At 42.7% G+C, this 23,591-nt stretch overlaps 1 protein-coding gene across 1 annotated transcript in view; it reads left to right on the top strand.

The window, feature by feature from the left end:
• Positions 1 to 23,591, top strand: part of MAP3K15 (mitogen-activated protein kinase kinase kinase 15) — a 124,066-nt gene that overhangs the window by 19,682 nt on the left and 80,793 nt on the right. The window contains exons 2-4 of the mRNA XM_047075973.1: positions 1,540 to 1,679; positions 4,061 to 4,084; positions 21,003 to 21,196. Of these exons, the coding sequence (XP_046931929.1) occupies positions 1,540 to 1,679; positions 4,061 to 4,084; positions 21,003 to 21,196 (358 nt within the window). The remainder of the gene's footprint in view (positions 1 to 1,539; positions 1,680 to 4,060; positions 4,085 to 21,002; positions 21,197 to 23,591) is intronic.

Genomic DNA, 23,591 nt, shown 5'->3' with positions numbered 1-23,591 from the left:
TGCCTGACGCTTCTGGACCCTTGGATCCCAGACGACCTCGCTTCTTGCAGGCCTTCCCTGATTGCCCTCTGCCCCAGTGTGGGTTGAGTACCCTCCTGGGGGGGGGCCTCTGTCACGGTGACCCTCACTTTAGCCATCCTCTGGGTGATTGTCACCACCACTTCCTTCCTGTCACTGTTGTTGTATTACACATTTTTTTGAGGAAAGGGATTAGGCCTTGTTCACACTCCTGTCCCTTGTACTCAGCACAGTGCCTGGCTTGTGGACACTTGCCCTCCAGTGTCCCACTGCCTCCTGCTCAGAGGCACAACGGTGTCCGGTGCCCATGTGGCTTCCGCCTACCTTCTCATTGTTGCTCCCATTCACGTCACCTCTGTTCTGCATCCTTGGGATTTTTGCTGATCTCTGTGAGTCACAGCAGGACGTTCCTTGCAAAATCTGTGCATGTGGATAAGGAAGGTCCAATCAAACTTGGAGCTTTTATACTTTCCAAAATGACAAGTTTTGAGATGGCATCCAGTACTAGTGGGCACATTGAAACACATTCCTTATTGATGTGATAGGTTGCTTCACTGTTCAGAACAGGTCTCTGTAGGACACAACTCCAGGGGTGTTTCAGCTACATTGTCAAGTTGATGGTGGACATGTGAATGAAGAGGAATGTTCATTACAGCGGTTTGAAATAGGAAAAAGAAAAAAAAGTGCATTTTGGATGGATAAAGAAATTTCCATCTAGTCCTCATATAGTGGGATGCTCTGCTGAAGTGAAAATGCATCCGCCAGAGCTGGGCATGCGGATTGGTGGCATCACCAACCAATGGCAAGTCCAAGAATATATATGGTGTGCTACTATGTATATAAGGTTCACAAACCAGCAAAACTAAACAGTATACTGTTTAGGAGTTCATACGTCATAATATGCATACACATGCATATATAATATGTATATATACATGCATACATAATCCCATATAAGCTTGCGCATGCACGTATATAGTATACATGTGCATATGCTCATAAGTGTACATATATATTTTTTCATATACACATATACATGCAGGGAACCGAGAAATCCAGAGATCAGGACAGAGGTGTATCTCTGTGCAGGAGGGAGAGAAGTGACTGGAAAGAGACACTTGAGAGTCACAGTATAGATAATGCTCTGTCTTGGGTTGGCACGGCAGGAGTATGGTTTTACATTTCATTATACTGTACTTTATAATTTGTATATAAGCTAAATATATTCTGTGGAGATGGCCTGTTTCCTAATAACACTAAAACTAAATCCATCAGTAATCTTTATGTGAGGCTACATTCCCAAGTCCTTTGATGAAGGAATAGGCTTATCTTGTTGTTGCTTTTCTCCCACTGTTCATGGGGTAATGTTAATCCAATCATTCCTCACTTTCTGCTTTGCCTAAAAGACTGTTGCTACAAGTGCAAATTGTGGTAGTTCCCCATTGGTGACCAACAGGAAGTGGATGAAGGACACAGATCACCTCTCTCTCCCACATTGTGTCCTTTCCATGTTCATCACAGATGTCGCCGTGGTGGACATGAGTGATGTCTCCAGACAGCCTTCGCTCTTTTACCATCTCGGGGTCCGAGAAAGCTTTGACATGGCCAATAATGTGATCCTTTACCACGACACCGATGCTGACACTGCTCTTTCATTGAAGGTAAAGGATGTTGTTCATCTTCTTGTGAATACTTTGTTTTGGGAAAACGGTATTATATGGTCAAATGAAAAGTACGTGTAGTACAGGAGGTTGGAGAAAAACAATAAAGATTTGCTCGTGCAATTCCTTCCTTTCTACTACAGGTTTTCGCTCACACAGACAACTTCCTGATCACTGTGTGAGCGTGTGTACTACAGAGAGGCATTTGTAGGCATCTTGATCGTTTCCAGACTCATTAGGGAAGTGGAGGCAAAAACAGTTTCCACGGAAGCCAACACACAGCTCTGAGTCCTTTAATGGGCAATGTGATGCAAACCTTCACATTAAAAAAATAGTTTCTCAACTTCAATAATAAGACTGCGCATAACCATTACCATAGCGGGCAGAAAGTTCTAGCATAGATATAATCAGTATTTAACCTGTTACCCCCGCCCCCCACCATCCAAAGCAGAGGAACACTGAAAACTTGTCTGTTTGTGCCCAACTCAGTAATTACTGAGATTTTAAAAAATGTATTCTTGGAATTATGAAACAAGTGCTTTTTGGATAATAGTACTTGTTAAAAATGATCATATTTGGAACAGAGGGCCAGATGGCAATGGAGTAGGAGGTCCCGTGTAAGTGTTGAATCACTGCCTTGTACACCAGAAACTAATAGGACACTGTATGTTACCTATACTGGAAGTGAAATAAAAACTTCAGAAATCCTCCTATTTGTGAAATGTGAAGGTCTAGGGTGAGCTACTGCAAACCTCAGCTAATGTTAATATTGTTGAATATCTTAATACTAGTTAGGAAAACCTGGTCTGTATTAAATCATTTCAGGAATAAAAGACTAGTTTGTTAACAGCAGTATTGCTCAACCTTCACTGCACTTTAGAATTACTTGGACAACTTGTAAATATCCCAGTCCCCAGGTCACACCCCAGACCAATTACATCACAGTCTCTGGGGGGTTTGTTTTTAACCTCTCCGAAGTACAGTCACGGGTGAGAACTAGCGGCTTAAAGTTAGCTTTCGTGGACGCCATTTTTAAATGTCCAGCTCCCTTAGTGTTAAAAATCACTAGCATATAAATAGCACAATTTTGTGATGGCAAGGATGAACATTTTTGTGTTTCTTGGGATTTAATATTAACCAGATTTTTCTAGGCTCTGTAATAATTGGGATTATTTCCTGGTAGAAATACAGCCTGCTTCAGGTGTGAAACCTATATGTGTTCAGTATCACATATACTTTATGTAGATGTGTACTCTGTAACTGGAGCACAGTACTGTGTGTTAAGACATCATTCATAGGACATTAAAAGAAGAAACTGGTTATTATTGTACTTTACATTGTAAAATAGTTTCTCAAAAGACTATAAGCCAATGTAAAATATTACTTTAGATATTTAGATACTGATTTTCTTTTACCGGTTTTCACTAAGGAAGTTGTGCTTGGAAATACTTAGAAATAGAAAATATGAAAGGATAGATTATTACGCTACATTTTGATGAGGAACATGAAATCAAAGTATTTTTTCCGATGCAATTCATTATTTTTCTCAACGATGCCTTAGTGGACTCCTCTGGAAAGTCTCATAACCTAGGTAAGTGTTAATTTTTAATAATATGGAAAAATACTTCCTAAAATGGCTATGGGTAGTCCATTATATCTGACACTGGAAGAGGCGGCCTGCACTTGTCAACAGAAAACTGAAATCTCAGAATATAGAAAACCCATTTTATGGGGCAGCTGTTTTATTATGTTTTCTTTTTGCAGCACATGTTGGCCGACAGCGCATAAATGATACGGTCAAGGGCTGCACAACCATTATCCTAAGTTAACTGACTAAAATTGCTATTGCTGAATCTGAAGGTTCCTAGACAATTACAGTGATGTGTCAGAAACCCTACCAGCAACACCCCTTCTGTAGAAAGGCTGACGGAGGGGCGGGGGGTGGCAGCAGCACTGATTGAGGCAAGAAGCGACTGTAGACCTGAGGACCCCACGGCACTTCCTGGGCATTCCTTGCCGTCACCGCCGTGGTTCACTGGACAGGTGAGGTGCAGGGCGCTCAGAGCCCTAGACCTGAATCTCACAGTGTTTGGACAAAAGCATTGCTGCTGCTATGGGACATTTTCATAACTGTAAATGTTCCTCAATCATTCTAAAAGCTAGCCAATTATGATCTGTTTTCCTTAGAATATAAATTTTACAATTCTCTGAGGCTCACCCTGTTTGAAGCTTTTTGCTCAGGGAAAGTGGGCGAGGTTTCAAATGATAGGTCTTGCTCTAGGGTGGGTGCTGGATGTTGGGGGGCAAAGTGCTTGTAGTGCTTATGGAAATTAATGGGTTTTTTTTTAAAAACTGTATTCATCTTATTTTTTTCTTTTCAGGATATGGTAACTCAGAAAAACATAGTAAGTATTATATTTTCAGATTTTTAACCTGGTAAATGTAGAAGATGCTTACTTGAAAATCTCACAGATAGCGGGGTGATTTTTTTTTAAGTTTTATTTACTTTGAGATAGAGCGTGAGTGGGGGAGGGGCAGAGAGAGAGGGAGAGAGAGAATCCCAGGCAGGCTCCCCACCGTCAGCACAGAGCCCAATGTGGGGCTCGAACTCACAAACCACGAGATCAGACACTTAACTGGCTGAGCCACCCAGGTGCCCTGCAAAGTGATTTCTAATTATGCCTGTTGGTGTGTTTCTCAGGGGGATGGCTAGAACCCCCTGTCCTTCGAGCTGCCTGCTAGGTTAGGCCCCACTCCCATCTGGGGTGAAGGGCAGAAGGTAAGGTCAGGAAAACGGACTTATTACTCTTCATTGTGTACTAGGACTTTGAGGCTGGAACCATCTGGCTATCTCCTTCTGATCTGGGTTGGTCTCTTGGACACCAGCAAGATTCTTTTTATTGGAGCCATTACCTCCCATATTTCCCACCAAAGTTTCCCTAACAACAGAGAAACATGAACTTATACTTGAGGTAATACGGGGCCTAGCCCAGAGTTCCTGCAGTGACATAGTCATAACACCACGTTGGTTTGAATCGTATAATGAAATCCCCACTTTAAAGACATTCAGATAAGTTCATGTTCTTGGAAATTGTGCCAAGGTTACCCTGTGCCTTGAATGAGCCTTGAAGCACTCATCTTCCTAGACCTGTAGCACTGTGGTCTGACCAGTCGTGACCAAGACAGAGGACGTGTCCCTCATTTCTTTCCTTTGCCCTCAGCCTGCTTACACTGGTCCTTCTAGAAAGGAAGGGCCTCCTGTCTCATTTTCTATACCAGTTGAAATTCCCAAAGGGAGAAGGATAAAGGGCCAAGGAGGTAGAGCTCCCCCAGGGGTGCCCTCTATAGGGGAACAGGAACTTTGCATGACATTCCCCCCTCCACAGAAGGCCCTACCTGCAGCTGTGGGGCTTAGACTTCTCCAGAACCCAAGCAGAGCTCCTTCTCTGTGGTGGAAGCCTTGAGTCTCCTCCTCCAAGCCAGATAATGAAGTTCTAGAAACCAAACAAGCGGTGCAGGTTATGCAGTTACCACTGGAGCTTGGATTTCATAAGCTGACCTATAAAGTTAAGGCATCAGGGTGGGTTTGAGTTCTTGGGAAAAGAAATGGGAAGACCTGTCACTTCATTTTGTCCCATTTACATACTGCTGCTCTCCACTTATGGGGCTCTTCCTTGTACTTTCTAGATCTTGATTTCTTAAATTACCTCCGTCATGGAGATAGGGGGGATCCAGTAAAAGGAGCCTGAGCCTGAGCCTGAGGCTGCCAGGCACGGGTTGTAGCCCCAGCCTCGTCTCTAAGTCACTTTGGGCAGTCATCCCCGCCCCCATCCTCAGTGTCCTCATCAGGAGAATGAGAAGGTTGAACTCTTTCACTTGATTCATAGATAACTTAAAATTCTCAGAGTCTGTGGTTCCTTATTTGTTGCACAAGTGAAAAGATGTAACTTGGATTTAATGCAAGGAATGTGTCAGCAACAGTTATTCCTCAAGACAGGAATCACATTAAGGCAAAGTGCAAAGAAGAAAACTTTTTCCATCCTGACTACTGGGTGTTTTGGAGCCCAGAAATATTCTTGTTCTCGAAGAGACTTAGTGTCACTCTGTTACCATTCCACTGAATACCCTCCTTTCTGGTGCATGCTCTCTCCTCTGAACACCCAGGAACCCCTTCACATTCTTGGTAATTCTGATTATACCATGGCACCATTCTCCTTGTGTGCGTGTGTGTGTGTATACACACACACATATATATGTGTATGTATATACATATATATGTATATATACGCATGCGTCTGTTTGTTTGTAATGAACTTACTCTAGACGATTTGGCAACTAATCTCTCTGCTACATTGGCTATTACTTTAGAATTCAGTGCTCAGTACTGGTTGTCATGCTTCATGGGCTGTGAAAATTTAGAGCGTTCAGGAAAACAAAGGACCAGAGGTAGCTGGAAGAGTGGAAGATAACACCAAGAGGAAAGGTTGAAGGGAAACAAACCTTGAGAAGTATTGTTCACGGTCATTTTCAAATGTTTTCCATTTCTGGAAACTAGGGAGACAGTTACTACTTCTACTCTGGGTGGCAGGGAAGTGTAGGGCAAACTCAAAAAAGGTTGTGGGGCGCCTGGGTGGCTCAGTCAGTTGAGCGTCTAATTCTTGATTTCGGCTCAGGTCATGATCTCACGGTTTGTGGGATTGATCCCCACGTCTGACTCTGCGCTGACAGCATGGAGCCTGCTTGGGATTCTCTATCTCTCTCTCGCTCTCTCTGCACCTACCCCACTCATGTGCATGCGCTCTCTCTCTCACACACAAAATAAATAAATAAACATTAAAAAAAAAAAAGGTTGGGATCAGCAGAATGGTCATCTCACAGCTAATAGTGATTAAACATTGAAAAAGAATGTCACGGTAAATCAGATGACTTGTAAGGAGGGTTTACTCGCTTGTCCCCTCAATATGGATTGAGTTAATGCTGCTTAGAACCAGAGGTCTGGCTTGTCTGACTGCAGAGGTTTTGGGAAAGAATCTGATGAAATTTGGGGTCTGTAATAATTGGACAGCTTTAAAAAAAAAAAAAAAGGTACAACATAGTCCTAGGCAGTAAATCAGGAAGTCCTGTGAGGCAGGTGTACAGATTAAATGCCACACTCCGTGCCACTGAACGCTTGAAGTGATTTGTGAAGAGATGGAAACCTAGAGGCTTTGAGATCTCTGCCTTCACGGAATCATCCTATATTTCTAGGATTGTGCCTAATGGTGTATTGAACTCGACTTCATTTGGTAGAGGGCTGGTGTCTTAGGGCTCTCCAGACAAACAGAACCAATAGGAGACACAGGGAGAGGGAGTTCTTTACTATGAGCAATCACCTCGCATAGTTATGGGGGCTGAGCATTCCCGCCATCTGCCATCCGCAAGCTGGACACCCAGGAAAGCCATTGGTGTAATTAAGTCCCAAGTCATGAGGCCCTAGAATTAGGGGAGCCAGTGGTGTAAATTTTAACCCCAAGACCAGAGATGACTGCCCCATCTCAAGCAGCAAGGGAGCAAGAGGGGCAAATGCCTCTTTTTCTCAGCTTCTGTTCAAGCCCCAGTGGATTGGATGATGCCCACCCACTGTGGCAGAGTCCACTGACGCAGCTGCTAATCTCACCCGGAAACACCGTCATAACCACCCCCAGCCCTAATGTTTAATCTGGGTACCCCAGGCCAGTCGAGGTGACACAGAATTAACCATCACAGGTAGGCACACTTGCTTCCATTTCTAGGAACATTTGTTTTGCAGTGATGTGGAGGATAGGAAGCCAATTTCTAGGCTTCAGGCTGGGCCACGTCTGCAGCCATTCTGGGCTCGTCTTCTTTTTGGAAACACATTATCACCTTTTATACTCAGTTCTTTTTTAGACCATGCTCATGTTCTCATGTTCCAGGTTTTGTTTTTAAATGTTTATTTATTTTTGAGAGCAAGAGACAGAGCCCCAGAGTATGAGCAGGGGAGGGGCAGAGAGAGAGAGGGAGGCACAGAATCCGAAGCAGGCTCCAGGCTCTGACCTGGCAGCACAGAGCCCGATACGGGGCTCGAACCTACCAGCATGACCTGAGCCGAAGTCGGACACTTAGCCAACTTAGCCACCCAGGTGCCCCTAAAATCGTTTTCTTAATTTCCTTTTCAGGATGGATATTTTTTTAAAGTTTATTTATTTTAAGTAAGCTCTACACCCATCCTAGGGCTTGAACTCACGATCCTAAGATCAGCAGGGAGCATGCTTTCGATCCTCTGTCCTCCTGGCTCTCTGCCCCTGCCCTGCTCATGGGTGCGCATGCACGCTCTCTCAAAAACTAAGTAAATATTAAAATATATTAAAATACTTTTTACAAAAATCTTCAACGCTCAGCACATTTTATTTCAGTATTTGAGTTAAAAATACTGTTTTTTTTTAAGTTTGTTTGAGAGAGTGGGCACAAGTGGGAGAGGGGCAGAGAGAGAGAGAGAGGGAAAGAGAGAGGGAAAGAGAAAGGGAGAATCCCAAGAAGGCTCTGTGCTATCAGCACAGAGCCCAACGCGGGGCTCAAACTCACAAACCCTGAGATCTTTACCTGAGCTGAAGTTGGACACTTAACCGATGGAGCCACCCAGGTGCCTCATAATTCCGGTTTTTTAAATGAACTTTGATTTTAATTTCAGTGTAGTTAACAGGCTTGTGTATATTAGTTTCAGGTGTACAATATAGTGATGCCGCAGTTCTGTTCATTGCCCAGTGCTCATCATAGTAAGTGTACTCTTGCTCTCCTTCCCCTTTTTCGCCCATCCCTCTATGTAATTCAGCTTTTGATCCAAGTTCCAGAAAAATTACTTTTCTCTATTATTTTCATCCTTAAGCTGTTTCCTACTGCTTCACAGATACCAAAGAGAGCCATTTTCAGCATTTTACCACTTCAGAAAACCTGTTGATGTGATGAAAGATCAAGGTTGAGCCTTTATGGGAACAAGAGTGGAAATGCTAGCCAACCCCGAGAGACTACTTTATCTATTAAACCTTGGAACTTCCTGGTAGTTTTTTACTCATGTACATAGTCCACAGGTATTCTTGAACTGTTTTAATTTTCCTTTGCAAAAAATAATCATACCTTCAAAGCCATGGTATATTTTGCAGGTTGATTTCCCCCTGCAAGTGGACTCTGAGACTGAATTGAGCGTGCAGGAGATTTATTCAGGCGTGCCCTTGGGGTCAAGGCTGAGGAAGCGGAGGGAAGGAAGCAGGACCAGGCAGAGAGAGATGAAGCTGGGAGGCAGGCTCAGCGATAGCCTTGGCTGATCCCGTGGGGGGCTCTAGAGCTGGAATGGCCTTTCTGAGTCGGGGTGAGATGGCCAGGCCTTTACATGCCTGCATCCAGCCCTCCCTGGAAGGTGTGTGACCTTGGGTGAGGTACTGTCTGCGCCGAGGCAGTTTGGGATGGCAGGAGCTAACAGCAGGGGCCACACATCCTACCTTGATGGTCGGGGGTGGTGTCTGTGTGCCTGAGTGTCCACCACATTGTAATCATTTTATTGGAGAAATTTGCAAATCCTGTATGCCCCACGACGAAGGATTGTATCTCTAAGGCTGAGAGGCACAGAAATCATTTTCTTCCATTGAATTGTGGGTAATTACCTGGAAGCTATACATATCATAGCCTCGCCAGAAGGAAACACGAGGCCATAAACCTGCCCTGTCCCCTAGGAAAATTACCAGGAGAGGATGAGATATTCCACTCGGTACTTATAGAAGGAATTGTTAAAAGTGCACTAGACCGTATTTTCATTTGTCATGTCCTAAAGGCAGAGTTCACAGTTGGTTTTTAAAAATGAAAGTTAAATTTCTAAGCTAGGATCATGTTATTAAAAAGCACCTTATTAAAAGACTAATCTGGTTCTTGACCTCGGGACTAGGTGGGTTTTTTTTTTTTTTTTCTGCAAAGCCAATGAAATTTAAGAGAAACTCATTGTTCCCATTGAAATAGTTATCTCTATAATCCCAGTAAATTGGAAATTCTTTGAGAAACAGACATTGGCAATATTGGGTACATTTTCTACAATATTGGAAGTCTTTTTCTTGGCTTACAAGCAAATTTAGTACTCAAGTTCAGCATAACAGAATTCTCTTGGTCTTTCCCTCTTGCATTCCTCACTTTTCAGTTTGCCATGACTTGGGATCCAAAATTATCAAAGATGATATAGATTGCTTAGGCACACTTTGGTAAAAGGACAATCAAATTTCCTTTCTCCTTTAGATATCCTCTGGGTTTTCTGAGTTCAGATCAGAATTTTTACCACTTTTATTAGTGAAGAACCAATTTCCAACAAGAAGGCTATGTCTCCTAGTAAATGGAGAGGCAGAATTTTATTTTGCACATAGAATATGATTTATGCGAAAACCTGTGTCCTTTGAATATTTGTCTCTTGTATAGCTATTTTTTAGTATTTCTACCTCATCCTTTTTTTTTTTTTAGTTATTTTGAGAGAGAGAATGAAAGTGGGGGAAGGGGCAGAGAGAGAGAGAGAGAGAGAGAGAGAGAGAGAATCCCAAGCAGGCTCCACACTTTCAATGTGGAGGCCGAAGAGGGGCTCAAACTAATGAACTGCAAGATTATGACCTGAGCTGGTCGGACGCTTAACCAACAGAGACATCCAGGCGCCCCTGGTATTTCTACCTCATCTTAAATTCTCTTTTCTCTAGTCTTGATGCCTTTTGTTTTTTCCCTATGTGCTTGTGGTCTTGTGATCTCTTTCAAATTGGAGTATTCTGGAAGTGCAAACCACAAAGCTTTTGTCTGTTCCTCTCGAATGTCACAGGAGTGATGTCCCATTTCATAGGGCCAGTGTTAGAACCAAAACAGCAATACGTAATTCTGCCTACCAACTGAATAAGTCTTTGGTGTCTGAAGATACCCATTTATTTGTTTTAAATTGTGATACAATTCATATACCATACAGTTCATTTACCCATCTGTTTGTGATGGGTATTTTGTGTAACATGGCTTGCTTTATTAAGGGTATTTCAAAATTAAGCCACAATGGCAGTTACTGACAAGAATCCTGAGGAGGAAGGGGAAGGACCTGAGGTCGTCTGGCTCTGTGGTCCTCTGTGGGCCAGTTGGTTAACCTTTCTGGGTCTCGGTTTCCTCCTGTATAAAATGAGATGATCAATCAGGTGGTTACTGAAATTCCTGCCAGATCTGAAATAATTCTAGGATTTTATGATAGCCACTATTTGTTTGAACAAAGCAGATGAGCAATTGCAGTAGTTCACTTGACACTGCATGGCCTGTTTCCAGCAGTGAGATCTTCAGTTACCTTTTAAGTGTCACAACAGCCTGATGATTCAGTTGAAATTGTTATTGGGCTTCTGTGTATTATTAGTTCTTATCCTGACCAAATAGAGAAAAGTAGCAATACGGAATGCTGTTTGCATCGGTCTTCAACAACAACAACAAAAACACCTGCATTCCCCTGATGTGCATGTGTGGGATTTTGAAAATTCTCCTGTAACTGACTAGACAAAGAATTGTATCTATTAGGCTTAACACCTTGTAATCATTTTTTTAAATTTTTTTTTATAAAATTTATTTATTTTTGAGACAGGGAGAGACAGAGTATGAACTGGGGAGGGTCAGAGAGAGGGAGACACAGAATCTGAAACAGGCTCCAGGCTCTGAGCTGTCAGCACAGAGCCCGATGTGCGGCTTGAACTCACGGACCGCGAGATCGTGACCTGAGCCGAAGTCGGCCGCTTAACCGACTGAGCCACCCAGGTGCCCCTCATTTTTTTTTTTTTTTGAGCAGCCCCTGACTTGGATTCTCTTTCTTAATAAATGGACTTTTTAATGCATGCTCATGTTAAATAACTTTTGAAAAATTACTGTCCCGTATTTGTTCATCTGCTCTGTAAATCTTCTTGGGAACACTTTTGCATGCTTTTCTAGTTTTCGTTTTCACGAAGGATTTGCAACCCTTTTGTGTTACAAGATTCAGGCTCCAAAGTAACTACGTTCTGCCAGTATTCAAGATAGGCCTTCTTCCCTGAGTGCTCAGAAATCATTTTTATCTTGGATAGTGTCAAACCACCTTCCATCTGCCTTAGATTTCCCCCCCTCTCCTGACTGGGTCATTTATTGACTGATTAAACGTTTGTATTGTGATAAAAAAAATGTTCTTTAGGACATTGAGCTTGGAAGTCTCATTAGGAAGTCTGTTGGGACGAGATTTTACACATTTATTTGCTCCAAAGAATTAATTGATAAAACTTGTGCTGTTAATGACCAATTTTGCCACCTGCTGCTAGCCATAAATAGAAATAAGTGCTGGTGTAGTGAGGCCCCTTCCCTTGGGTTTCTGTCCTGGTGGCCTTGAACCCTTGGCCTTCTTGCATAGAGTAGCTACACAGGAGCCAGCTGAGGGGAAAGTCCTGAGTGTCCTTGGTTGGTGGCCATTATTGAAACCCTTAGACCGTGAGGTGAAGAACACAGCATGCTCTGCTCTCCTGAGCTGTCCTAGAGAATCCAGACCGCTGTTTGTGGGTGGGAATCGCGCTGTTACCCATAAGTGTCTTCGTATGTGAAGCCCACTGGAGAAACACTTGTGTTTTAGGGCTGCAGGTAGGATGTTCTATGTGAAACATCTGCTGGGGAGTCTGGAGCAGATACTCTTAGGTTTTGGAGGGCCTTGGGACCCCGTTGTCAATCTGGAGGAACCTATGGACGCCTTCTCAGAACATACCTTAAAATGCTTAAGTAAATACAAAGGATTATAAAGGAGGCAAATTATACTGAAACCTAGCTACTAAAATATTTTTTAAAGTTGCATATTATAATCTATGTGCTTCTTTATTAATGTCTCAAATAATAAGATCAAACAGCAGGTCTCAAAAGTATCATAAGTTTGGACTGGTAATGGGTATAAAGGTTATTTTGAGATCTCTGCAGGAAGTGTAACGTGATAGGAAAAATTCTGTGATTTCTATTAGTGACAAAGTCCCGAGTCCTGCGAAAACTAAGATGTGTTACCTCTGTTCCTAACTGAAGGCAGCTTTACAATTCATTTAAAGGTAAATGGTGACAAAGATGTAATTTTCTTCTCATTCAAGTTCATAGACTCCCAAGGATTAATAGACTCCAGGTTCACAACTCCTGGGCTGGTCTAGAACTGTTGAACACAGCTGATATTTACTGTATGCCCACTATGTGCCATGACCATATTTAGGCCCCTGTCACCTAATAAGTTGACAGTACGATTGTCCCCATTTTAAAGATGAGAACACTCAGATTCGGACAGAGAAGTACATTGTCCGGGGTCATTCATCTAGTATGGAATGGAGCTGGGATTCAATCCTTGGCCATCCCAGTTCTCCACCATCTTGCTATGCTTGAGCAGAGATGCTGTGATACTTCCTATTTCAGTATTAATAAGGTATTTCTTTCTCACCTGACTTAGCAAATGTTGGGGGGAATCCATCCCACTGCCCAGCTCTGCTGAGATGATGAAAAGGAAATGCCTCTGCTCCGTCCTCTTTGACAGCAGCACATACCAAGAACCTTAAACTTCCTCTAGTCATTGCATTCTTGGGAAAAGACAGCAGGGTGAAGATGCAAAAGTGTTCATCTCTGTGTACAGTAAGAAAATTTTCAGAACGAAGTTAAACAGTAGAATGGTTAAGTACACGGTAAATATTTACCATGTGGAGTATTAGGGAGGCACTAAAAACGACATTTGAGTACGGAAGTGTTGAATCACTATATTGTACACCTGAAACTAATATAACACTGTATGTTAACTACCTGGAATTAAAATTAAAACTTAAAAAATAAAATTGGTGACTGGTAAAGGAAAAAAGTATGGCATTTGAGACTATATAATCAAACTTTTATAATGAGAGCTTTTTTAAAAGCACCTGTTCTTTAACCTAGTGATGGTACAGGACAGTCTGTTCATGGTGATGAATCTGTACATGGCAGTAGTTCTAGAAATCTCACTGCTAAGGTAGGGACTAGAAACTTTCAGAGGACAGATTCCTCCACTCCCAAATGTCACGGTGTCTGAGGCCAGTGGCTTTTACTCTGCTCTCTGACCCCACTTACTATATGAGAATCTTCCTTTGGGAGGTATTTGAAGAGTTTTTGGAAGGGTTTACATGTTAATGTGCCTAGCATACTGGTTCTAATGCCCCTTTATTGTAGGAAACTAAGCTGCCTTTGTTGAATGTGTTTTACTAAGCTGGATTCTTGAGATGTTTCCATTTATAAATGTAACAATTACAAATATACAAGCTTGGTTTGCTATTGGACATGTGTTATGCTAATCAGTGTTTTTCTTTTTAATTTCTGCTCTCCCCACCAACAAAAGTCTGAATGTGCTCCATCATTTGAAGATGTTTGAGCCTATTCTTCTTCCTTAGAACAAAAGTACTGCACTCAAAAGCCCGTGCTTTCACTTGGAAGTTTATGAATCGCTTTTGTAAAGGTAGCCGTTAGTCCCAATTGCTTTCTGTAAAATTTCTTCAACTTTTATATACTTCACGAGAGATTTTCTCAAAGGGAGTATTTTTACTTTGCCAAGGCTCCAGATTCCCATTGTCTGCGCAGTCCTGTTCAGTCAGCTCGCTCAGTTGTCAGACGTCACGGATCCCCTCTCTTTCTCCTCATTTTTCTCTGTGGCTGAACTTTTGCCCAAAGGATCAGATCCCCGCCTGGCTGTGGGCAGGTCTTGATGAGCCTGCGCCTCTCTTGCTCTGCCCACTTGAGCCATAACCTGGAACAGCACGTAGCGTTTATTTGCCGAGGTCCTATTTTTTTCACACCTCATTATTGAGGACTTGAGTAGGATGGGGACAGAGTTTACTTTTGTGCTATTTGGGAGCAATGGGCTTGCTGAAGGAAGACTATGAATAAGATTTCAGCGAAGTGTTTGTTTTAGAAATGGCGTTAAGACCTGTCGTACTTGTATCCAAATAAGTGGGATTCTGGCACCTTCAGTTACAGGTCTGTTATGGATACTCCGGGTTATGTAGTTGTAAAGTTGGTAAATATTTTTGTGATAATTATTATTCTGTATAATGTTTTTTAAATAAGCTGAGAGAAGGGAAAAAGAAATGTATATATTTATAGAGTTACATTAACCTTTTTGTTGACCATTTCTGGTAACTTTTTGTTGGTTTCTGTGGATTCCAGTTAACACATGGTGCAATTTTCCTCATGCCTGTGTACCTTGTGTTATTTCCACCTGCATCTTTTACACTGTTACTGTCAAATAAATCCCGTTTCTGTATGTTACATACAGATTAGATGATTATATATGTCATTTTATGCAGTTGTCTTTTTATTGTTAGAGTGAGTGGGAGACAGGGGCAGAGGGGGAGAGTGCGAATCCCAAGCAGGCTCTGTGCTCAACACGGAGCCCGATGCCGGGCTGTATCGCATGACCGTGAGATCATGATCTGAGCTGAAACCAAGAGTTGGACACTCAACTGACTGAGCCTCCCAGGTGTGCCAATGTGATTGTCTCTTAAATTAGTTAAGAAAGAAGAAATTGTCAATCATATCATCTTTTTTTAAAATAAATTCCAAACACCTCACATTGGCATGGCAAAGAAAGTCTTCTTTTAAAGTTTATTTATTTCTTTTGATGGGGGACCAGAGAGAGACAGAGAATCCCAAGTAGGCTCCTCAATGTCAGCGCAGAGCTGGACATGGGGCTCAATCCCACGAACTGTGAGATCATGACCTGAGCTGAAACCAAGAGTCAGGCGCTTAACCAACTGAGCCTCCCAGGTGCCCCCAGTCATAGCATCTGTTATCATTAACTGTTTACCTTCCCTGGCATGCTCTGTTTTTACCAAGTAAATTAGAATTAGTGTCTGGTGTCACTCACTTTCAGTCTGAAGAACTTCCTTTAATAGTTTTTGTAAGGTGGTTCTTCTAGGAACAGATTATCTCAGTTGTTGTTGATCTGAAAATATCTTCATTTTCCCTTGATTCTGAAAATCTAGTTTTGCTAGATAGAAGGTTCTGGCTGACTTACTTTTTCTTTCACCCCTTTGAATATGTCCTCCTCCTGCCTTATGGCTTCCTTATTTCCAGTGGAAAGTCAGATGTTGATTGCAGCGGAGTTTCGTGTGCGTGACAAGATCCTCTTACCTTTCAAGATTTTCTTTTTGTCTTTGAAAATGTTAGCCGTGATATATCTGGGTATGGATCTCTGAGTATCCACCGTGAAGTTCATTCAATTTCTTGGATATGAAATTGAACGATTCATTTAATCACATCTATGAAGTTTTCAGAAATTATTTCTTTGGATATTTTTCTGCTCCTTTCTCTGCTCTCCTTCCAGGACTCTTGCAATGTGCCATGTATGTTGGTTCACTGGGTGATGTCCCACATTTTTGTGAGGCTCTGTTGATTTCTCTTCATTCTTTTTTCTCTCTGTTCCTCAGATGGCATCATCTGTTGATCTGTCTGCAAGTTTGCTAATTCTTTCTTGCCCTCAGATTTCCTGTTGGGCCCCTTCAGTGAATTTTTAATTTTGGTCCTTGTACTTTTGAACTCCAGAAATTCTATTTGCTGGTTTGTTTTTTGTTTTTGTTTGTTTCTAATTTCTGTCTCTTCACTGACATCTTCTATTAGATGAGACATTGTCATCATACCTTTCTTTCATTCTTTTCAGCTTGGTTTCTTTAGTTCTTAGAATACCTTTATAATATCTGCTTTCAAGTCTTTGTCTCCTAAATCCAGTATCTGGGCCTTTGCAAAGGCAGCTACTATTGCCGGCTGTGTTTCCTGTGTATGGATCACACTGTCCTGTTTGTTGGCATGTTTTGTTTCTTTTTTGTTGAAAACTGGATATTTCAGGGGCGCCTGGGTGGCACAGTCGGTTAAGCGTCCGACTTCAGCCAGGTCACGATCTCGCGGTCCGTGAGTTCGAGCCCCGCGTCGGGCTCTGGGCTGATGGCTCAGAGCCTGGAGCCTGTTTCCGATTCTGTGTCTCCCTCTCTCTCTGCCCCTCCCCCGTTCATGCTCTGTCTCTCTCTGTCCCAAAAATAAATAAACGTTGAAAAAAAAATTAAAAGAAAAACAAAACTGGATATTTCAGATAATGCATTATAGCAACTCTGGATACTCATTTCTTTCCGGCTGTCTCTGGTGCTTATTTTTGTTGTTTGTCAGTTGGTTTGTTTGTTTAGTGACTTGAATAGACTAGTTCAGCGAAGTCTCTTTGCTCCACAACGTGCGGCCTGCGGTGTGACTCTTTGGAGGGTACAGCCTCGGCCATGTACACAGCTACTCTGACCTTGCCACCCCCAGCCAGGGGTGACCGTGATTATACCTGGGCTCTCCTTGACTGTATCTCTCCCTGATTTCCTTAAGTTCTTCTTGTATTGAGAATACACCTTAATTATTAGCTGACTACTGTGTTTTTTTTTTAATTTTTAATTTACATCCAAGTTAGCATATAGTGCTGTAGTGATTTCAGGAGTAGATGCCAGTGATTAATTCCCTATGTGTAATACCCAGTGCTCATCCCAACAAGTGTCTTCCTTAATGCCCCTTACCCATTTAGCCCATCCCCCCACCCACAACCCCTCCAGCAACCCTCAGTTTGTTCTCTGTATTTGTCTCTTATGTTTTGTCCCCCTCCTTGTTTTTATATTCTTTTTGCTTCCCTTCCCTTACGTTCATCTGTTTTCTTATCTTAAAGTCCTCATATGGGTGAAGTCATATGATATTTGTCTTTCTCTGGTAGTTTCGCTTTGCATAATACCCTCTAGTTCCATCCATGTAGTTGCAAATGGCAAGATTTCATTCTTTTGATTGCCGAGTAATACTCTGATTACTGTGTTTTTGATGAGGCCCAAGACACCAGTGTTCCATAGTCTGATATAATTAAAGTTGGGTACCTTTGCGGGGGTGGTTAAGGCCTGTCTCTAAGGTTTACTCTGACCTCATGAAGGTTCTTCTTAGCTCTCTCTTCCCTGTTTGTCTGTGTTAAACTAGCTGGTCTGCCTTTCACCTGTTGCTGTGCTGGAACTACCAACTTCCTCTTAATTTCCTGCCACAAAAATCTCCGTTGTTTTTGATAGTGCTCTTAAGTTTGCACTTGCCCATGCTGTGTTCTGCATCCTGGCAGGCCACTTCTGGGTTGCTGCGGGCCTCTCCCTTCCTACAGCACGCCTCTAGTCCTAGGCAGAGCCTGTGCCCCACTGTTCCAGAGCTGGGCAGTGGGGGGTAGCGGCCTACCTCTCTCAGATCGCTCCCCTGCTTTCCAGGGGGGTACCGAGCAAGGATGGCAGCGCCTGATCTTCCCAGCTTGCCTTTCCTGACGTGGAACCTTTGTTCTATGTGATCTGGGACAAAGACGGTCAGAGCCCAGTTTTCTTGGTGAAATAGGCCAAGCCAAGAAGATCAGGGGCTGCCACCCTTGCTCGGTACCCCACGCTAAAGCAGGGGAGCGTTCTGAGAGAGGCAGGCTCCTCCCCCTGCCCTGGTCCTCTTTCTTGCAGTTGCCCAGGATAGAGCTTCTCCAGCACAGGGCCGGGGTGGATGAGAATGCTGGCGGCCTCGCCTTCCCAAGGAGAAACTGTCAGAGTAGAGGTTGTGGGGTGAGAGGGAGCCCCGTGTACTTGGCTGTACCCACTCAGGGCAGCATTTCTGTCACACTGGGCTGGAGGACAGGGGAGAAGCGGGTCATAGCTCAAATGCTAGAGTCTCGCTGTTCTTACCAAGATTAGTTGATTCTCTTGAATAAATGTCTCTCTGTTGGTATATGCTCTTCACACAATTCATAAAGACTTAAAAAAATTTTTTTTTAAATTTTTTATCAGCTAGGGCTGTTTTTCTGAGGAGATAATCTGAGAAGGTTCTCACCGCCCCCTGCCCCGTTCCCATCTAGCTCTTTTTGGGGGAAAAAAAAACCCCAACTCTGCTTCCTCACAGATATTTTACCTTCTAGACCTCACTGATCCACATAGCCCTCTTCTCCCTCTGTCTGAAATCGGAAGGCTTTTTACCATAAACTCAGCTACTTTGTGGAAGAACCAGTTTACGCTTCTGACTGAATAAATGGCTTTTAGCTTACCTCAACAACATGGCATTTTGTTAGAGATGAGGGAGAAATCAGAGTCTAACCCACCACATCCTGACTTTGCTGGTCAATACCAATCTCTCTCTGAGAATTTGAAGATCTTAACTGGGGTCTTTGTTCTCCTGGTGCAGGCACTTCCCAGTGCTTGCTGGGAAGTAGCTGGCAGTCTTCTCCCTGTTCCCCAGTTACCACCCACAACCCTGGATTCTTGCCATCTCTGTTTATAACGCACTGGTATCTGCATTTTGAGTGGTTGAACCCCACTATCTGGTGCCCACGGGGACAGTCTTCAGCTATTGTTCTGCAGCAGGGTAAGCATTCTCAGAAAATCTTATTTTCAGGAATAATGGGATATCAAGGAGCTTAACGTACAACGTGGCTGGCCTGCCACCTGCTTTTGCGTCACCTGTCAGCTCAGAAGGGTTTTTCCACTTTTAAGTGTTTGGAAGATGTCACAAGGTGAGGAGTATTCCAGGACATGTGAGAATATGAAATTCAGATTTGTGCCCACAAATAAAGTTTTATTGGGACATAGTTATGTTCGTTTCTATGCCGTCTACAGTTGCTTTCATGCCACAGAGGTGAGGAGCTGCAGCAGAAACTGGCCCACAGAATCAAAACCCCTTACCGTCTGGCCTTTGACAGAACAGGTTCGCTGACCCAGTCTAAGATGTGTTTGAACGAAGCAGCGCTAGTAACTTTTTCTTAACAAAATAATTCAGGGCCTAGAAACATGACTGAGTAGGACTTAGAGATGCCCTCTACAAGGTACGAAGGAGAGAGAGAGTCTCAGGACAAGGAGTTAGAGTTTGAGTTCAGGTGGAAATAAGAAATCCACCTGTTCTTGTGTAAGCAAATCTTACTCAAAAGGAAGACTTAAAAATATGAGTCATGTAGGTATTTGAAATCAGTTCCCCAATGTGGTAGGTTTTCCCACAGCTTCTGTTTGATCTGAGATGGTAGTGTTCTGACCATTTTTTTTCTGTATTTAATGAATTTCTTTCTCATTTGGAAGAAGCTATATTGCTTATTTGGTTTCCTGTTCTTGGAGAAAGTGTGCTTCCCAAGGTTATGTGTGTATTATTCTAAAATGTTTGAAAAATTCCATTAGTCTAGTTTTAAAAATTAAGGAGGAAAAATCAGATGAATTATTTCTGGCATCATATACATTCTTTAAAACTAAGTGAAGAGATAGGAATTAGGAAGTTTGGAATTTTAAGCTAGTTGCTTTTTTTTAATTTTAAATTTATTTATGCTTTTATTTTTAAGAGAGGGAGTGTGAATGGTGAAGGGGCAGAGAGAGAGAGAGAGAGAGACAGACAGACAGACAGACAGACAGAATCTGAAGCAGGGTCCAGGCTCTGAGCTGTCAGCACAGGGCCTGATGTTTGGCTTGAACTCATGAACCGTGAGATCATTGACCTGAGCGAAAGTCAGACGCTTAACCGACTGAGCCATTCAGGTGCCCCAAGCTAGTTGCTTTTTATGACCGTGTAGACAAAAGATTGACTGACAGAAGAAGGTCGTGTAAGAATGTATTTTAGTCTCAAATGTGCTAAAAAATTGAGCACTATCTAATGCTTTTCAGAGGTAGTGTTTATGCTTTACAGTGGATCATGATTCATAGTCAAATTGTAATTACTTCTTAGAAAAAAAGATACTGTTTTACCTGAGTAGTATTGGACAATGTAAAACTTTTTAACATCCTTTTCCAAAATAGCTCTAAGACTAGTCATAGTTATTGATACCTGCTTCCTGCAAAACAATTTTTACTCAACAAAGTTTAGAATAGTTCAGCTGTTGTTAAATTATCAAGTAATGGGGCTTTTGCATCTATGCTGAAAAAAAGAGTATCTGCCTTTACATTGCAGTTCTTGGTCATCAGTGGGTCCCAAGCTCACTCTGATTTGGGGGGCCCGTAGTGAAATGATGTAGTGTCCAAGACTTGAAACCCTAAAAGCTCTGCCAGTGAAGTTCAGAGCCGTCCACAGATCAGTCCAGCCTCTGAAACCAAATTTTTGTGTTGAAGCTTGTGGAATTGAGTGGTTTCCAGTTTTGTGCCTAATAGATGCATCGTCCTTTTGCACACACAGTTAATCATTCTCAGGTACTTTCTCCTTCCCTGCCCTACCAGGTTCCACCTGCCTGAATCCACAGCTTTGCTTCTGCATCAGTTACTTTGTGAAACGTGTTTTGTTTCTTTTTTCCAGGCATCCAGTGGAAATTATTATTTCATCCCATACATCGTGACACCATGTGCTGATTATTTCTGCTGCGAGAGTGATGCCCAGAGGCGTGCCTCGGAATACATGCAGCCCAACTGGGACACCATCCTGGGCCCGCTGTGCGTGCCCCTGGTGGACAGGTTTATCAGCCTCCTCAAGGACATCCACGTGACCTCGTGGTAATGCCCATTCACCGTCCTCAACCCTGGGAGCTTTGCCAAACATTGCCCTTCACGTTCATGGAGGCAATAGACCCTTAGGAGATCATAATGCCCAGAGAATGGGGAACCCTAGCTAATCCTTTCTAAGTTCTTCTGGAAGCCTTTATTCTTCTTGCTACCTCACTAAGTTGGGCCACTGGGGTGTAGCCAAAAGAGAGTAGAACTGGAGTTAGGAGGTGAGGGTCGAGCCTGTATCTGTCGCCAACTCCCCATGTGACTTTGATAAGTCTCTGTAGCCATTTTCTCATCTAGGAAATAAGGAAGTTAAGTCACTGTTTTTTTCTTGCTCTTTCAACCCTAAGATTCCTTGTTTTAAGATCATTTCTGAACATGATTTCACTCCCCCCTACCCCATGCAGTTGTTGGGGTTGTTAAAATTGCTCAGCAAGGTCATTCAGGTCATAAATTCTTGTGCTATAAAGTCAGATCTGTTGAGTCAAGCCACAGCCATCCTGATGTCAGGATGTCTTGGGATGTGTTCTTTGTAGGCTTATGTCAGAGAAGGTATGGAATACTCATTCAGAGGTGAGCAGGTTTGGGTTTGAATCCTGGCTCAGACGATTCTGCGCTTTGCAGCCTTGTAAATGGCAGCTCACCTGTCTGAGCGTCCGTGCTCAGGGAACCACGCCTTAGCATGTTCTCACTCCAGAAGTGGGAGGCCACAAATTATCCACTAAACCAAAGCATCTAGTGATTTTGCTTGCAGCCAGTTTAAAGGATTTACTCCTGTAAGTTCGGTCACAAGAAGGATTCGTCCTTGCAAAACAAATGAAAATCCAAAGCCCTGGCAGAATTGACTTACATTGAAATGGAAAGGACCACACGTCCCGCTGTGGCTCAGGTGGCAGCTCCCCAAACTGTGACATGTGACTGTTGTGGCAGTGGCATGAGGTACACGCTTGCTCACAGTCTGTTCTCTTCTTCTATCCTATCATCTCTTACTTGGACGCAGAGTTCCTTGTGTACACTTTAATGGGAAAATGAGACTGGAAACCCAGATCTGTGTGACCAAATGCCAACGCAGACAGCAAATGGGGACCCTTTGTGGCACATTCCTGCAGAGCCTGACTCGATCACCCCTTGCTGCTCAGTGAACATTTTAGTGACGTTTAGAGAGAAAGCTCCTCAAATACCATGTGTTTAGGTCTGACAAGGAAATAGGCTGGTTTGCGTCTGCCCGACGAGCAGGGTCTCGCAAGAAGTCGACCCGAGTTTGTTTTTCATTAAGCGTATGTATGTATCAGTAGGAAAATGCCTCTTGATTAGTATCATTTCAGGGGACTTGAAATACCTGTTGGTCACTTCCACCCCTTGGTTGGTTGGTGAGAGGATAAATGGTGCTTCTGGTATAGAACCTGTACAAGAGGGGTGGCAGATATGTCTTTAGCTTAGGTGTCAACTCCGGTGGATTGGTGACGGCTGCCTTGGCCTTGTGCTGAGAAGCGGTTTGAAGCCATTGCCAGGTTCACATTGATTAGCAGCATCTTCCCTCATTACCATGAGCAGAAATGGCTGCATGTGAATTACATAGATGGTGTCCCCAAGCCATACTCAGTTCAGTGTTTTGTTTACTTACTTACAAGGTATGACTTTTCAGAGGTTTCTTAGTTTATTGAGACTATTTTTCAGAATTAGCCTTGAAAACAAGACTAAACTCAAGTATAACTTTGTATTTGTAAGGCTAAACTAATAACACTTTAATATCATTGATGCCTTTATGGTCCACCAAATGGACAGTGGCTGTCACCCAACTTAATGACTCATTAGATTAATGACAGAATTTTAAACACTGGTAGAATCTGCTAATTTGCTCATCGGGATGATAAGTAATAGACAAATATGAAGAGAGAAAAAAGCAATGAACTAATTTTCTCTGGGGCATCACTTCATTCTTGAAATGTTAATTGAGGTCCTATTATAAGCATTGGACTAGGCTGTGTACTCTATTCACATTTATTTGGCATAGTTTTATAATAAAAATAAGTAATATTCTTATTCTTATGTATTGTATCTCTTTCTCTCAAGACTGTTAAATTGAGCCTGCTCCTTTCTTTAATGAATGGCCTAGTTTTTCTCTGTGGTGAAATCCTCCCAGCTACCTAATGGGATGAGAGTATATTACTGCTTGGCATTGCCCAGTCTCCATGAAAACATTGCTTGGAAAGTAGGCAACCTATTTAAATCTACGGCCATTGTAAGTTGGCCTTCTGTACATCAAATTGGATCATTTTTAAAGGTTCTAAACCAAGTCCCAGGTACTAGCATTGATTCTTTGAGAGGCTGTGGTATTCCAGTATGGGATTCCAGTGTGGATTTGAAGTGCTTTAGATGTTTTCATACATCTCTATTATTG

The sequence above is a fragment of the Lynx rufus genome, unplaced genomic scaffold, assembly GCF_022079265.1.
Source record: "Lynx rufus isolate CCGP_SWC_20201006 ecotype Redwood Valley unplaced genomic scaffold, mLynRuf1.p SCAF_14, whole genome shotgun sequence".
NCBI classification, from domain to species: Eukaryota; Metazoa; Chordata; class Mammalia; order Carnivora; family Felidae; genus Lynx; species Lynx rufus.
This window is presented reverse-complemented; position numbering and strand designations above follow the sequence as displayed.